Consider the following 14,697-nt stretch of genomic DNA (forward strand, 5'->3'; position numbering starts at 1 on the left):
GGTCTCGAAGAGTGATCGTTGGCCTATGAACCTTTTCGCTGCTCTTTTAATTTTTCTACCCACCCTCGAATCACATGTTTTAGGTCACTCCGGAATAGCTGTGTTGGGGTTCTCAGCTTCGGTGATAACGTTCCCTGGCCTTTGGTAAATACAAAATGAATTTCCATTGGAAAGGGCTCCCACTTTTTAAAAACCAGTCGCTGTTGAGTCGATCCCAACTCATGGCGACCCCAGGTGTGTCACAGTAGAGCTGCGCTCCATAGTGTTTTCAGTGGCTGATTTCTCAGAAGCAGATCACCAGGGTTTTCTTCTAAGGTACTTCTGGGTGGACTTCAACTTCCAACCTTTTGGTTAGCAGTCGAGTGCACTAACCATTTGCACCATCCAGGGACTCTCCTATTTTTATAAGCCCCCCTACAATACAGAGTTGCCCAGAAGTGCACTTTATGCTGAAGCAGATGGCTCAAGAGTCTCAAATTGGTATCCTTCTCTTGTCTTACCTTGGCTACTTACTAAATAGAAGTGAACTTGGAAAAAAACACAGAACACAGAGCCTGAAATTCTGATGATAATAATAATAGTTAATGCTTGCAGAGCACTTAGTTTGTGTTAGGCACTGCTCTAAAAACTCATATACATTAACTCATTTCATTCTCAAAGCTCCCAATGAGGTAGGTGCCATTAATATCTCCATTTTATGGAAGAAGCGACTGAGAAGCATTGGGCTCAAGGCCGTAAAGCTGGTGTGTGGCAGAATTGGGATGCTAACTCACCCTGGCTTCAGAGGCCCAGGTTTTAACTACCATGCTGAACCAACAGGTAGTTATTAACGGAATAATAAAACATAACAGGTAGTTGTTAACAGCAATAATAATTTTTTTAAAAATCCAGCCTTTAGGGACTGTATCTAACATGCCCATGGATCATTCCATGTGTTGTGCTCCCAGCAGCCCAATGATGTTTTCTCTCTTGCTCTAACACCAGTTTCACAGGTGGGGAAACCAACGCACAGAGAAGTCAAGCATCTCGTCCAAGGTCACACCGTTGTGCATGGGGCACAGCCAGGACTGACCATAGCCCAGGCCCACAGCTCATAACCCACTCTCAAGATTATTATTTTCTTCCCTTTTGAATCTTTGAGGTCATTTCTGTGAATAGCATTGTTTTAGCAGGAGAAGCCAAAAGAGAAACAAAAAAATCAAACCCATAAGAAATACATTTCAGCTATAAAAACCCCTGAGTGAACTTAAAAAAAGAAAATAAACAACCATGCAAAGGCTGAACAAGTGCTGTGAACTTTTCTCTTTTCGGTTTATTGTACATTCAGTGGTGGGGCAGTGTTATCGAAATTAGATACAGATCTCAGAGCAGGACCTGGTGGGGCGATGGCGCTGCAGAGGTTTCTGGACGTTTATGCCATTAGCAAGAAGACCCAAGAGAAGGGTGGGCATTCTGGCTTATCAAATACTTGCTCTGTGGCCACTTGCAAGCCTTTCTGTTGCAGAGCATCAGTTTACTTATCTGTAAAACGATGGGCTGGACCATTCTTAGGTCCTTTTTGCTCCTACATATACATGATTTTTAATTTTTAGAGAGAGAGAGAAAAGACTCATCCTAGCTCCTAAACATGGGCAGATTTTGCTCTAAGTCAGCACTTTCAAGTTTAAAACTCAGTCACCACTTTCCTTTTCATTCCCTTCTGCAGAAAACTAAGCTCAACCAACATCTTGCATCCTGAAATGCTCAGAGTTGTTTGAGAGTTTATTTCTCCTTTGGAACAACTTAGGGGAAAAAAAAAAAAGTTAATAGGAAGCACATGGGCACCGTGTGTGAGCATTCTATGTGTCTGCGTTTAAAAAAAAATACTTAAGGAGGAACACGTCAGGCTTGCAAAATGCCTGGTCTGTCTCAAGGGCAGTTTACGGCCATTAGCATTAATCTCAAGGCAGTTCTTTGGGACAAGGCCCAGCTGCTGCCATAGCCCTTCTGGCATCTGGGCCATGAGTACGATAAAAAAAATACCCTGGATTATTCCCCTGGTCTGGTGGGAACAGAGCAGGAGACTTTTTTAGATTCACAAGGGGTTGTGTAAGGGCTGAGGTTGGGGGCCATAGCCTAGGCCAGGGCTCACGCCTTGGAGAATCGTTTTCTAGATGGTTCTATTAAAGTGTGAAGGGATGGTGTGCTAGGCCTTTGAGTGCAACTGCCTGGCTTCAAATTCCACCACCACGACCATGGGACTGTAGGCACTTACCCACTTTATGTCTCAGTTCCCCGACTTGTAAAATGGAGAGTAATAACAGAACCTATGCCACAGGGCTATTGTGTTTGCAGAGCTTAGAACAGTGCCAGGGATCCTGAAGGAGTCCAAGAAACGTTAGCATTTAGAGTAAACAGCACAGGCTCTAGAATTCCAGAAACCTGAGTCTGAACTCCAGTTCTTCACATTATCTGGGTCCGTGATCTTGGGCAAGTCTCTTCCCTCTCTGAGGCTCGCTTTTATCAACTATGGAACAGGGCTAAGGATACCTACCTCACGTGACTACTGTGAGGACCAGGGAAGAAACGTTGTTCTCCATATTCTACAAATCCGGGTCCAGGAAAGGCTCCTGCTTGGCCTTCCCATTTCATCTCCCCTTTGGACTTGTTGAACACTGTGAGCTTTTTCCTGCCTCAGGGACTTTGCTCCTGCTCTTCCCTTCACCTAGACTGCCCTCTCCCAGCTGTTTGCACGGCTGACTTCTTTCCACGACTCAGGTCTCCTTAGCCAGCTGGTTAAGGTAGGTCTCCTCTCTTCTAGCCATTGTCCATCACATCATCCTGTTTTTGTCCTTCACAGGCTTTACCAAAATTTGCAATTATCTATTTATTTACTGATTGACTGATCGCTGCCTGTCTCCAAGAGGGAGTCATTGTGGTTGACTGTTGTGCCCCCTGGTGCCTAAAAGAGTGTCCAGCACAAAGCTGGAGCTCAATAACGCAGAATGAATGAATGGTAAGCCGCTCCTACATAACTTAAATTACTTAAGATGCACCCAGGGGATACGTCAGAATGTGGAAGGGTGGACCGTGTTTGCTGGTGAGCCTCTGTAGTCTTAGAAGCCCTGAGGCAGGAAGCTCAGCTTCTGTTTGCAAAGCTAAAAAAGAAACTGGCTTGAGATTGACCCAAATGCAAGTTCAAATTCAGTCTTCACAAGCCTTTACTATGGGGCTTGTTGCCATAATTCATTCCCCACTTAGAGACAGGTCCCAGCAGCTTATACCCACTGGTGGGACTCAGAAAGGCCACTGACAGGGAGAGAGGGGACAGCAGCAGCAGAGGAGGCAGGAGAGGACAGCGGTCAAATGCATGGGCTTTGCAGTGAGGCTGGAGGTTGGGATTCCAGCAGACACCCAACAGACTCAGTCTGTTTCTCTGTGCTTGCAGAAAATATAAACTCCTTCTCCTGACACTGGGCAAGTCAGTCATTCTCTCTATGCCTCAGTTTCTTCTTCTGTAAAATGGGTATAACATCAGCACCAACACCGGGGTGTTGCAAAGAGGATATGAGGTGATCTACACATCGCCTGGCACACAGTAAGCGTTTGGTCAACATCAGCTGGTAATATCACCAAACTGTGATGCAGACCTTGACCTGGGGACAATGCCAGGGCTGGACATTAATGCTCATCACCCCCTTTCTCTACATGTACCCGTAAGATCACTGGCTGTCTCGTCACGGTTTTTTTTTTCTTGAAAGGCTGGCCCTGACACCAATTTTTAGTGTTTAACAAAAATTTAAACATAGAAATGCAATGACTTGAAAACAGTTCTATTTAAAGTACAGTAAAACCACTCATATCACATTCATTTTTTTGCACATTACTTTTCACACCCTTGATGGTTGTTTGTAATCAGCTTTCATGAAGGAAAAAAATACCAGCATGGGGATCCCCAAAGTCACTGCCACCAGCCCTCTGCTCCATGCATAGGTCCCCAACATGTTCTTAAAGAGGCAAAGGAACAAGGCTCCTGGATGGTGAGGGGGGGAGGTGGGCACAGGGGACTCTTATGAGCTGGTTCTGTGGGGTGAGAGGATCCACACTGGAGTTCTTTCTCCCCTTTCTTAAAGCCACCCTAGGAGGACACAGAGCCCTGAACCTCCCGCCTGGAACGACAGTGCTGTTTTGGTTAATGTTATGTGTCAACTTGGATAGGCCGTGATTCTCAGTGGTTTGGCAGACACTATATATCATCTTCCCTTTTGTGATCTGATGTGAGTAGCCAATCAGTTGGAAGGGGAGTTTCCTTGGGGGGTGTGGTCTGCAGCCAATATATAAATGGGTGTCTGGGCAAAGCTCTCTCTCACGACCCTGCACTCATCCTGTCTGACCTCTGGTTCCTGGGACCTGAGAAGCCTATATAGCCTGTTGCCAGACCTGCAGATTTTGGCTTCACCAGCTCCTGCAACCTGTGAGCCAGCAGCCTGCCTGCTGCCACGGGGATTTGGAGCTTGCCAGCCCCCATAACTCTGTGAGCCATTTCCCTGAGAAATCTTTCTATATATTCATATATATGCTTCACTGGTTTTGCTTCTCTAGAGAACCCAGCCTAAAATGAGCTCCTTCACCTGCCCATCTGTTATTCCCACTACCTGGTATTTCTCCAAGTCTCCACAATGGACTTGCCTGTCCCATCACACTTAAAATAAAAGCCAGCTCATCCCCGATGCCCCCAAGGCCCTGTGTGATTTGGCTCTGTTACCTCTGCAAGACCCTCTTGCCATGTCCCTTCTGACTCAGGTCCAGCCTTGCTTCCGTCCTGTACCTTGAACACAAGACATTTTCCTCTGTACGGCGTTTGTGCTGGCTCTTCCCTCTGCCTGAGGGGCTCTTCCTCCAGGTCTGCAGGGCCGGCTCCACCTCACCCTTTGGGTCTCTGTTCCAACGTTATTTCTTCAAAGAGGCTTCCCTGACAACTCCATCTAAAGTTACACATCCCACCTCTTCTGACCCACCCCCCAGCTGCTCATCACTCTCTATCCAAACACCATGCTTATGTGCTTCATTGCACGCAGTGCCATGCAAAAGGAGCCCGTTTATTTATTGCCTTGTTAATTGTCAGTCTCTCCCCACTGCCAGGTAATTGGCAGGAGGGCAGATTCACTGTCCGTTTTGTCCACCACTGCAACCCGACTACATTCAGATAGAGCCTGGCACATAGTAGGTGCCCCACAAATCTGTTGAATAAAGGAATGAAGGAGTGAATGAATGAACAGACACCTAACTTAGGAGGTGCCTTAGAGACGGCAGGGAGGGGCTGCAACTCCAGACTGACCGTGCATCTGGTAGGTGTATGGGCTCTGTCCAGCGGATGGAGTGCTGAAGCTGGAGCCGTAGCTGAGGAATCCACTCTGGCCTGGGGAATGGTTCAAGCTGTCTTCTGTCTTGATGCCTTGAAGGAGGAAAAAGAAGCGCCAAGGACACATGATTAGAATGTTTCCCTTTCACCTGCAGAACAGCTACTTAGTTAAGACAGCACTCCATTTTATCACCTTCCAAAACTAGGGATGCAAGCTGGTGGCTTGTGAGCCAAGATCACCCCTTGGACATGTTTTGTTTCGTCCATTTTTAAAGCAAATTTGAATTAGTTGCTTTCACTTAAAAATCAGGAGATATGACCCCAAAAACCTGGATTTGTGGCTTCTCTTGAGCAATAGGATGGTCTCCCAACACCATATGATGTCAGACTGCCAGGGTGTGTGTTTCCTGGGTCACCACAGATCCTGCATTGCCTCTGTGACACCAAGGCTGACTTTAAGGTGCTATTCTTTTCTGATTGTATTGAGGGAGGAAGGCTGATCCAGCACTGGTTGCCCATAAATTTTATTTTTATTGAAAATGTAGTAAGCACACTGTAGAAAATTCAAATAGTACAAAAGTCATAAAGCAAAAAGTGTCTCTCCCCAACCTTGACCCCAACTCCCCAGCTCCTGTTCCCACAGGTCACCACCTTACCAGTTTTCTGAGTTCACTTCCAGACATGTTCTGTACATACGCAAGCTTAGGTAATAATATACACTCTACATATATACATATATATAAAATATGTGATCTATATCTATTCCCTGTTTTAAGGAGCCCTACGGCTGCTAACCAAAAGGTCGGCAGTTCAAATCCACCAGGCGCTCCTTGGAAACTCTATGGGGCAGTTCTACTCTGTCCTATAGGGTTGCTATGAGTCAGAATTGACTCGACAGCAACGGGCTTTTATTTTTTGGTTTTTGGTGGCTCAATGGTTAGAGCTTGGCTGTTAACTGGAAGGTTGGTGGTTTGAACCCACCCAGCAGCTCCTTGAGAGAAAGACCTGGTGATCTGCTCCCATAAAGATTACAGCCTAGAAGACCCTATGGGGCAGTTCTACTCTGTCACATGGAGTCACCATGAGTCAGAACTGACTTGATGGCACACAACAACAACAATATTCCCTCTTTAAAAAAAAATAAATGGGAATGTTCTACAAATACTGTTCTGCATTTTTCTCTTCTTCTTTTATTACTTCACAATATATTGAGGCAACCATTCTCCATCAGCTCATACAGTTTTTCCTCATTCCACTGTATGGCTGCCCTATCATTTAAGCAGTCTTCTATTCACGGACTGTGGGCAGTTGTTAGATTTTATGGCCATAAATTAAGCTGTAATTATACATATATTTATAGGTATATATTAATAATATATATGTATTTATAGGTATATATTATTAAAATGTATATATGTAGTATATACATTTTAAATAAAATGTATATATGTAAATAAAATAATATATATTTATATGTGCATATAAATATATATACATATACACAGAGAAAATATATATACATATATGCATATACACATATTTGCTTCAGTTTAGTTTATAGTCTCTCTCTGTAAATACATACATATACATGTATCACCCATGCACGTATGTATGTATGTATGCATGTATGTATCTACCTTTGTGTACATGTATAAGTGTATCCGTGGTGTAAATTCCCCGTATTTGGAATTTCTGGGTTCAAGGGTAGGAGCACTGTAAACCCTCAGAGATGTTCCTAACTGGTCCTTCCTAGCGGATAGACAGACACCCTCTCCAAACCATCAGTGAATGTCTGCTTCCCCACGCCCTTATACCTGATGCATTATCAAACATGGCTTATCTTTGTCTATCTCATAGGTGCAAAATAGTATTTCGTTGTTGTTTAAGACTGCATTCCTTTAAGAACCTTTTGAGTCCTGGGGATGCTTTTGTAATTGTGGTTTCCCTCCTGCTCACCCAGTCACCTTAGGAACCATTTCTCCTCCAACTTGAGCTCGGAAGTTCTCCCCTCCTCCCTTATGAAATGAGATGCTAATACCCACCAGCAGGGTTGCTGAGAGGATAAAGGAAGGGGAAGGAACAAACATACAAGGCTCTGCAGAGCCAGCTACTTCAAAATGGACATCTCATTCATCCTCACAACCATTCCACAAAACAGGTAATATTATTATTCCCATTTTAAAGACATAGAAACAGAGGTTCAGAAAGTCAGGCCACTTAATCAGGGCCTCACAATTAGCAGATAACTCTGAAGTCAAAGTTTTCTGTTCCTTATCTTGATGCCTCTCAATAATAAATGTGAGTTTTATGCAGTAGACGGTGCAAGACTTCAGTTGTAATGATGATGACAGCAATAAACAATATTTCTGTGGCACCTTATCTTGTTCAGTTTTCTAGGAATAGTTTATGGGTGCACTAGGTACAGGCTCTCTCCGTGCACCTAGAACAAAATCTCAACTCTTCGCCGTGACCCCCAAGGCACTACGTGAGCTCTGCCCACCTCTCCCACCCCCCCACCTCCCTGTGCTCTGCTCAAGCCATGTGCTTTCACTTTAATGGCTGGGTGGAAATCCAAAGTACGGAATATCACAACTTATTCAGTCAGTCCCCTCATAACAGGCCTCTAGGCTGATTCCAATTTTTTTGCCATCACAACCAACGAGGAAGTGGACATGCTTCCTTGTGCAACACTGAAGTGTTTATCTAGGTTAGAGAGGAGACGTGGAATTGCTGCTACCACCGGCATGCTCATCTTTTCGTTTTTAAATAGATACAGACAGGCTGCAGGAACCTGTCTTCAGACTCAGGGCTTTGTACATGCTGTTCCCTCTGCCTGGAATGTACTCCTCTTTCCTCTTTGCCAGGCTAATACCTTCTTAGCCTCGATTTCTCAGCTTCAGTGTTAATTCCCCGAAAAGCCGGTCCCTCAATTACCCCCTCCAGAGCACCTAGTTCTCTTCCTTCCCGGCACTCATCACAGTTCCTTGTTTAACAATGAGAACTCAAGGGAGTGGAGTCGGGGGTAGGTCTGCCTGTTCACTGCCATAGTAGGTGCTCAGTAAGTACCTCCCAAATGAACAAATAGGAAAGAAAACAAAGTCAAGTTATTCCCTCGCCTTTTGTTTCAAGAAATGGTTGACTCATAAAATCCTAAGTCATGAGAAAGAGAAAAGAATATGGCAAAGGTCCGTTAGAGATTCAGTCCTGTAAGTCAGTGATGTCCATAGTGTGGTCCATGGACAAGTCATAGCTCATGATGTGACAGGTACAGAACCTGAGAGGTAAGCACTCAGAAACTGTCAAGCCAATTTCATATTGCTGTTAAAGCTAAGGTCTTGTCACTAGGCTTGAATTTCATATGCCTTTGGTTTTTTTTAATTTTAATTTCATTTTCCTAGTAATTAATTCATTTCAATGGTATTTCACTCAAGTATCAATCCGTGATGGATTCAAAATTAACAAGGCAGAAACGAGCACTGGTATTTAGCTCCAGATGAGAAGCACTGCTGTAAGGGATTTCGTTAAAAGGAAATATTCCCACAGTTTGGTCGGGGGATGGTCTGATGTCATCAGATACCTACTCCCCAAGCATCTTGGGCAAATATCTTCATGGCAACGAGAGTGAGGCCTCTGTAAGATACTCAGGAACTACCTTCAGGTTGCACTGGCTTCAGCTCTTGGAAGCAATGATGTAAGTACGCACATTTCCAAGAGAGCGCCAACAATAAAAACACATTGGACATCTGTCCATTCATTCCACAAAAGTTGACTCAGCACCTACTAAGTGCCAGGCCCTATTCTTGATGCTGGGATACAGCAGTGAATGCAACAGGCAAAAGACTGCTCTACAAGGGAGAATGAAGAAGGCCAAAGACACAAGGGAAAGATTAGTCCAAAGGACTAATGGAACACAAGTACCACAGCCTCCACCAGACTGAGTCCAGCACAACTAAATGGGGCCTGGCTACCAGCACTGATTGCTCTGACGGGGATCACAACAGAAGATCCCGGACAGAACTGGAGAAAAACGTAGAACAAAATTCTAACTCACATACACAAAAAGGGCCAGACTTACTGGTCTAACAGAGACAGGAGAAACCCCAAGAGTATCGCCCCTGGACACCCTTATAACTCAGTAATGAAGTTGCTCCTGAGGTTCACCCTTCAGCCAAAGATTAGACAGGCCCATAAAATAAAATGATACTAAATGGGCACCCCAGCCCAGGGGCAAGGACAAGAAGGCAGGAGGGGACAGGAAGGGTGGTAATGGGGAACCCAAGGTCGAGGAGAGGAGATGTTGACATGTTGTGGGGTTAGCAACCAATGTCACAAAACAATATGTGTATTAATTGTTTAATGAGAAACTAGTTTGCTCTGTAAACGTTCATCTAAAGACAATTAAAAAAAAAGTCTCGGCCCTAATGGAGCTTAACTCTAGTGGGAGGAAACTGACAGCAGAGAAGTAAGCAAAACACATTATAGTAGAACCACATAGTAACACACTCTGGGTGACACGATTTTGGATATAACATGATTGGCTCCCAGACCCTTGGCAGGCTCAGATGGCCAGCTGCACTCAGTCTTCCCTGTCATCTCATTGACCTCATACTAGCACAATCTTGCACACACATTTGATTTTTTTGGACCTTTACAGTCTTGGAGCCCTGGTGTGTAGTGATTAAGAGCTTGGCTGTTAATCAAAAGGTTGGCAGTTTGAATCGACAAGCTGCTCCTTGGAGACCCTACGGGGCAGTTCTACCCTGTCCCATTGGGTCTCTATGAGTTGGAATCGACTCGACGGCAAAGGGTTTGGGTTTGGTTTTACAGTTTTGTGGTGCTACGGTAAAGAATAAAGCAGGAAATAATGAAGGAGGAAAGTTGGCTGAAGGGGAGCAGAGAGTTGGAATTTTAAAGTGCGTGATCAGGAAAGGTCCCATGGGAGGAAGTGAGGGAGCATGGTGTGGATAATGGTGTGGATAATGGAGGAAGAGCAATCCAGGCAGAGGAAAGAGTATGTGCAAAGGGCCTGAGGCAGGGTCATGTGCAGCAGGTTGGAGGAGCCAACGGCCAGGAGCCCAGTGTGGCTGGAGTGGAACAACAGCAGGGGAGCGAGCAAGCTATGAGGTCAGAGAGCCCATGGAAGTGGGGCAGGGCAGATTTACAGGATTAGAAAGCCTTTGGCTTTGACCCTGAGTGAGAGGCGCCCCTGGAGGTCCCAGGTTGAGGACCAATATGTGCTGCCTTGTGTTGAAAAGATCAACGGTCCACTCTTCCTATACAGAGCTCAGTGGTGCATCTTCTTGGTCATTCCACTGCATGGTAGGGCAGGAGAGTCCTCGTTCCTGTCCCGGCCCTGTGGTATCACTTAGGCAAGTCCCCTCCCTCCCCAAGTCTCAGTTTTCTCATGAGTAAAATGAGGGCTTTGGACCAAATAAGAGTTTGGCTGCTAACCAAAAGGTTAGTAGTTCCAATCCACCAGCCGCTTCCTGGAAACCCTATGGGGCAGTTCTACTCTGTCCTGTAGGGTCGCTATGAGTCAGAATCGAGTTGATGGCAACAGGTTAACTCCAATCACTGGTGTACCACCTGCTTGGTTTCCCATATTCGAGGATCACTGACACAATGATTCATTGCACATTTTTCCTTAAATTAACTTAATTTTAAAACAATTTTGCTTGCCCTAAGTAATGACGAAGAAATTGTAAGTTCTCTATGCTATATATATATTTTTTCCTAATGCATATTAAAATAATTAAAATGTAACTATAAAATTATTCTCAAGTGCATTTGTGCACCACCTAAGATTATCTCATGTGCCTCCAGTCATACACACACCACAGCTCACGTAACGGCCACAAACCGGCCCCAAGATCTCCCTCCAGCCTTGTCATCTCATGTTCTAAGGGGGCTTTCTGCTTCTGACAATCTTACTTGCTTCAACTGCGTACTTGCAGGCTCAGGTTACTTGGGCCTGCAAGCCAATGCAATCGAGCCATGGGGAGCTGTGGAAAGAAGACTGAGGGCTCCCCCGTTCCCCATCCCCAGAAGTTTACCTTAAAGAAAAGCCCCCACTTGCATTTCAGAGGCAGCATGGGGGGCTCAGCCTTCTCTGTCTCTCTCTTTTTATACTCCCCATTCCCCTCTTCCTTCAGCCTCTGGAAATTACTAATCTGCTTTGGTCTCTATGCCTGTTCTAGATATTTCACATAAGTGGGATCATACAATATTTTGTGCCTGGCTTGCTTCACTCAGCCAAAGATATTGATTGTAGCATTCTATGTAATGGGAAACAAGCAAACAAAAACCCCAAACCCTAAATGACCACCAGTAAGTGAATAAGTAAATTGTGAGAATGAAAGCACTATAGCAATATGCATGAACAGGGATATATTTCACAATGATAATGCTGAATGGAAAAAGCAAGTTGCATAAGAATGCATACTAAAAGACAATACATATAAAGTTTTAAAACATGGTAAGTAATGGGGTCCACAAACAACAGCCCACAGGCCAAATGTAGCCCTCTGCCTGTTTTTATATATAAAGTTTAATTGGGACACCGCCATGTCTACTTATTTATTATTGTCTATGGCTTTTTGCACTACCATGGCAGAGCTCTGAGTAATTCAAACAGAGTGTTTTCATTTGGCAGTCCATGGTATTTTCGATCGTTTCATATGCATGCGAAAGCTGGACAATGAATAAGGAAGCCCAAAGAAGAATGGAGGCATTTGAATTATGGTGTTGGCAAAGAATATTGAATATACCATGGACTGCCAGAAGAATAAACAAATCTATCTTGGAAGAAGTACAACCAGAACGTTCCTTAGAAGCAAGGATGGTGAGACTACATCTCACATATTTTGGACATGTTATCAGGAGGGCCCACTCCCTGGAGAAGGAGATCATGCTTGGTAAAGTAGAGGGTCAGCAAAAAAGAGGAAGACCCTCAGTGAGATGGATTGACACTGTGGCTGCAATAACGGGCTCAAAGAGCAATGATTGTACTGATGGCGCTGGACCAGGCAATGTTTCGTTTTGTTTTACAGAGGATCGCTATGAGTTGGAACTGACTCAATGGCACCTAACAACAGTAGAGGCCTGTATGGCCTGCAAAGCCAAAAATGTTTACTCTCTGGCCCTTTACGGAAAATGCTTGTTCTACATAAACAAAGTCATGGGAATGACTAACATCAAATTTGGGGGTGTGAGAATCTCTGAGAAAAAGGGAGTACCCTCCCTTTGTTTTTTTATTTTTTAAGTTAGATGGTTGGTTCATGGATCTTTGTAGTATATTATTCTTCATGCTTTTATACATGTCTTAAATATTGCATAATAAATTGAGAAAAAATACTCAATACTAACCTCTTGTCTAGTTCGCTCAATCGTGCCATTTCCCTGCAGCTATTTAAACAAAGGTAAATAATGCTATTTGTCAAGGAGTAATAAAAAAATTCTTCCTAACAAGACTCAACAACGTTTGTCCAGACGATGAGCAAACACATATGCTTGCTCAGGCACAGGCATACGAGAAGGGAAACAACTTTTCATCCCACCTGTTATTATCCAGTGACACGGACGTTCTGGGTGTGTTCGTCTACTTGGCTTCTACTGATATAGCTGCCATTGACTGAGCGTGTCCCCTCAGCTGGGCCTTGTGAGCTATACAGATCAGGGATCAACAAATTACGGCCCAGGGGCCAAATATGGGCCACTGCCTATTTGTACAAATAAAGTTTTATTGGAACACAGACAAACCCAGTAGTTTACGTATTGTCTGGCTGCTTTTGCACTACAATGGCAGAGTTGAGTAACTGCAACAGAGCTGAAAATATTTCCTATCTGGTCCTCAACAGAAATACTTAGCCAATCCCTAGTATGTTGCTGCTGTTGTGTGCTGTTGAGGCGATTCTGACTCAATAGCAAACCTAGAGAACAGAGTAGAACTGCCCCATAGGGTTGTTTCGAGGCTGTAATCTTTATAGAATCAGATTGCCAGATCTTTCTCCCACGGAGTGGCTGGTGGCTTTGGGCCACCAATCTTTTGGTTAGCAGCCAACTGCTTAACCATTGCACCACCAGGGCTCCTTCACCCTTAATACAGGAGATTTCATTTAATCCTCACAACGACCCTGTGCAGGCCAGACTTAGTATTACTCCCAGCATATGAATGAAGAAACCGAAGCTCAGAGAGGTGAGGTAGCTTCTGCAAGGTGTCACAGCCAGCAAGGGTCAGAGGTGGGATGTGAACCAGGTGGTGGAACTCCAGAACTGTGCTCTTGTTGCCTATGCTGTATTATCAGGAGATAGACTCTTTGGAAAGTAACCGAGACGGTACCAAGACGATAAAATAACTTCGAACCAAATGAGTTTCCATCCGATGCTATGTTTTGTCTGGGAACAGGGTAAGTTTTCTCTTTTGTGCTGAAAAGTAACATGGCTTCATTTTTCTTGGCTGTCAGCCAGGCAAGGTAACTTATGTGTGATTGTATCATAAGTCTTCTAGCCCAGGAAAGAAAGGAAGCGAGAGAAGATGCCCACACCTGTTGGCCAAGGTCTGTAACAGGTAATCCCCCAGAATTTATGGAATGCTTGTCTATAGGCAGCAAACCTCAGTGTTGAAGAGCTTGGATTCCGGAGTCAAGCTGCCTGCGTTTAATTCCACATCTGCCACCAACCAGCTGGGTGGCCTTGGGCAAGTTATCTACCCTCTCTGAGCCTTCACTTCTTTATCCTTCAAATGAGGTTAATGATGTGACTGACCTTCCTCATTAGGTTGCCGTGAGGGCTAAAGGAATTCGAGGACACAAAGCACCGTCAGAGGCAGTAAATCGATCATAGGTACCATTACCAACACTATTACCAGTTATGGGCTGAATTGTGGCCCCCAAAATATGTGTTGTAAATCCTAACCCTTACTTAATCCCGTTGGGAACAGGGTTTTCTTTCTAATGCTAATGAGGCTATACCAGTATAGAGTGTGTCCTAAATCTGGTCACTTTTAAGATATAACATATGCAAATAAGGCACAAAGCAAGAAAGCAAACAGAGGGGAAGACACATGCCAAGGGCAGATTGCCAAGGAATAAGGAAATGCCGGGACAACAGAAACGGAAAGAGATCTTCCCCCAGAGCCAACAGAGAGAGGAAGAGAGCCTTCCCCCAGAGCCAGCGCCATGAATTTGGGTTTCCCTGGTGGCGCAGTGGTTGAGAAAGTACTCAGCTGCTAACCAAAAGATCGACAGTTTGAATCCACCAGCCACTCCTTGGAAACACTATGGGGCAGTTCTACTCTGTCCTAGAGGGTCACTATGAGTCACAATTGGCTTGATGGCAATGGGACTTTTAGACTGTGA

At 44.6% G+C, this 14,697-nt stretch overlaps 1 protein-coding gene across 6 annotated transcripts in view; it reads right to left on the minus strand.

Moving 5' to 3' along the window:
* EYA2 (EYA transcriptional coactivator and phosphatase 2) overlaps positions 1–14,697 on the minus strand; it is a 290,014-nt gene that overhangs the window by 160,132 nt on the left and 115,185 nt on the right. For all 6 annotated transcript variants that reach the window (XM_049869949.1, XM_049869950.1, XM_049869947.1 and 3 more), the window contains one exon: positions 5,318–5,434. In XM_049869949.1, the coding sequence (XP_049725906.1) occupies positions 5,318–5,434 (117 nt within the window). The remainder of the gene's footprint in view (positions 1–5,317; positions 5,435–14,697) is intronic.

Source organism: Elephas maximus, chromosome 25 (assembly GCF_024166365.1).
Source record: "Elephas maximus indicus isolate mEleMax1 chromosome 25, mEleMax1 primary haplotype, whole genome shotgun sequence".
NCBI classification, from domain to species: domain Eukaryota; kingdom Metazoa; phylum Chordata; class Mammalia; order Proboscidea; family Elephantidae; genus Elephas; species Elephas maximus.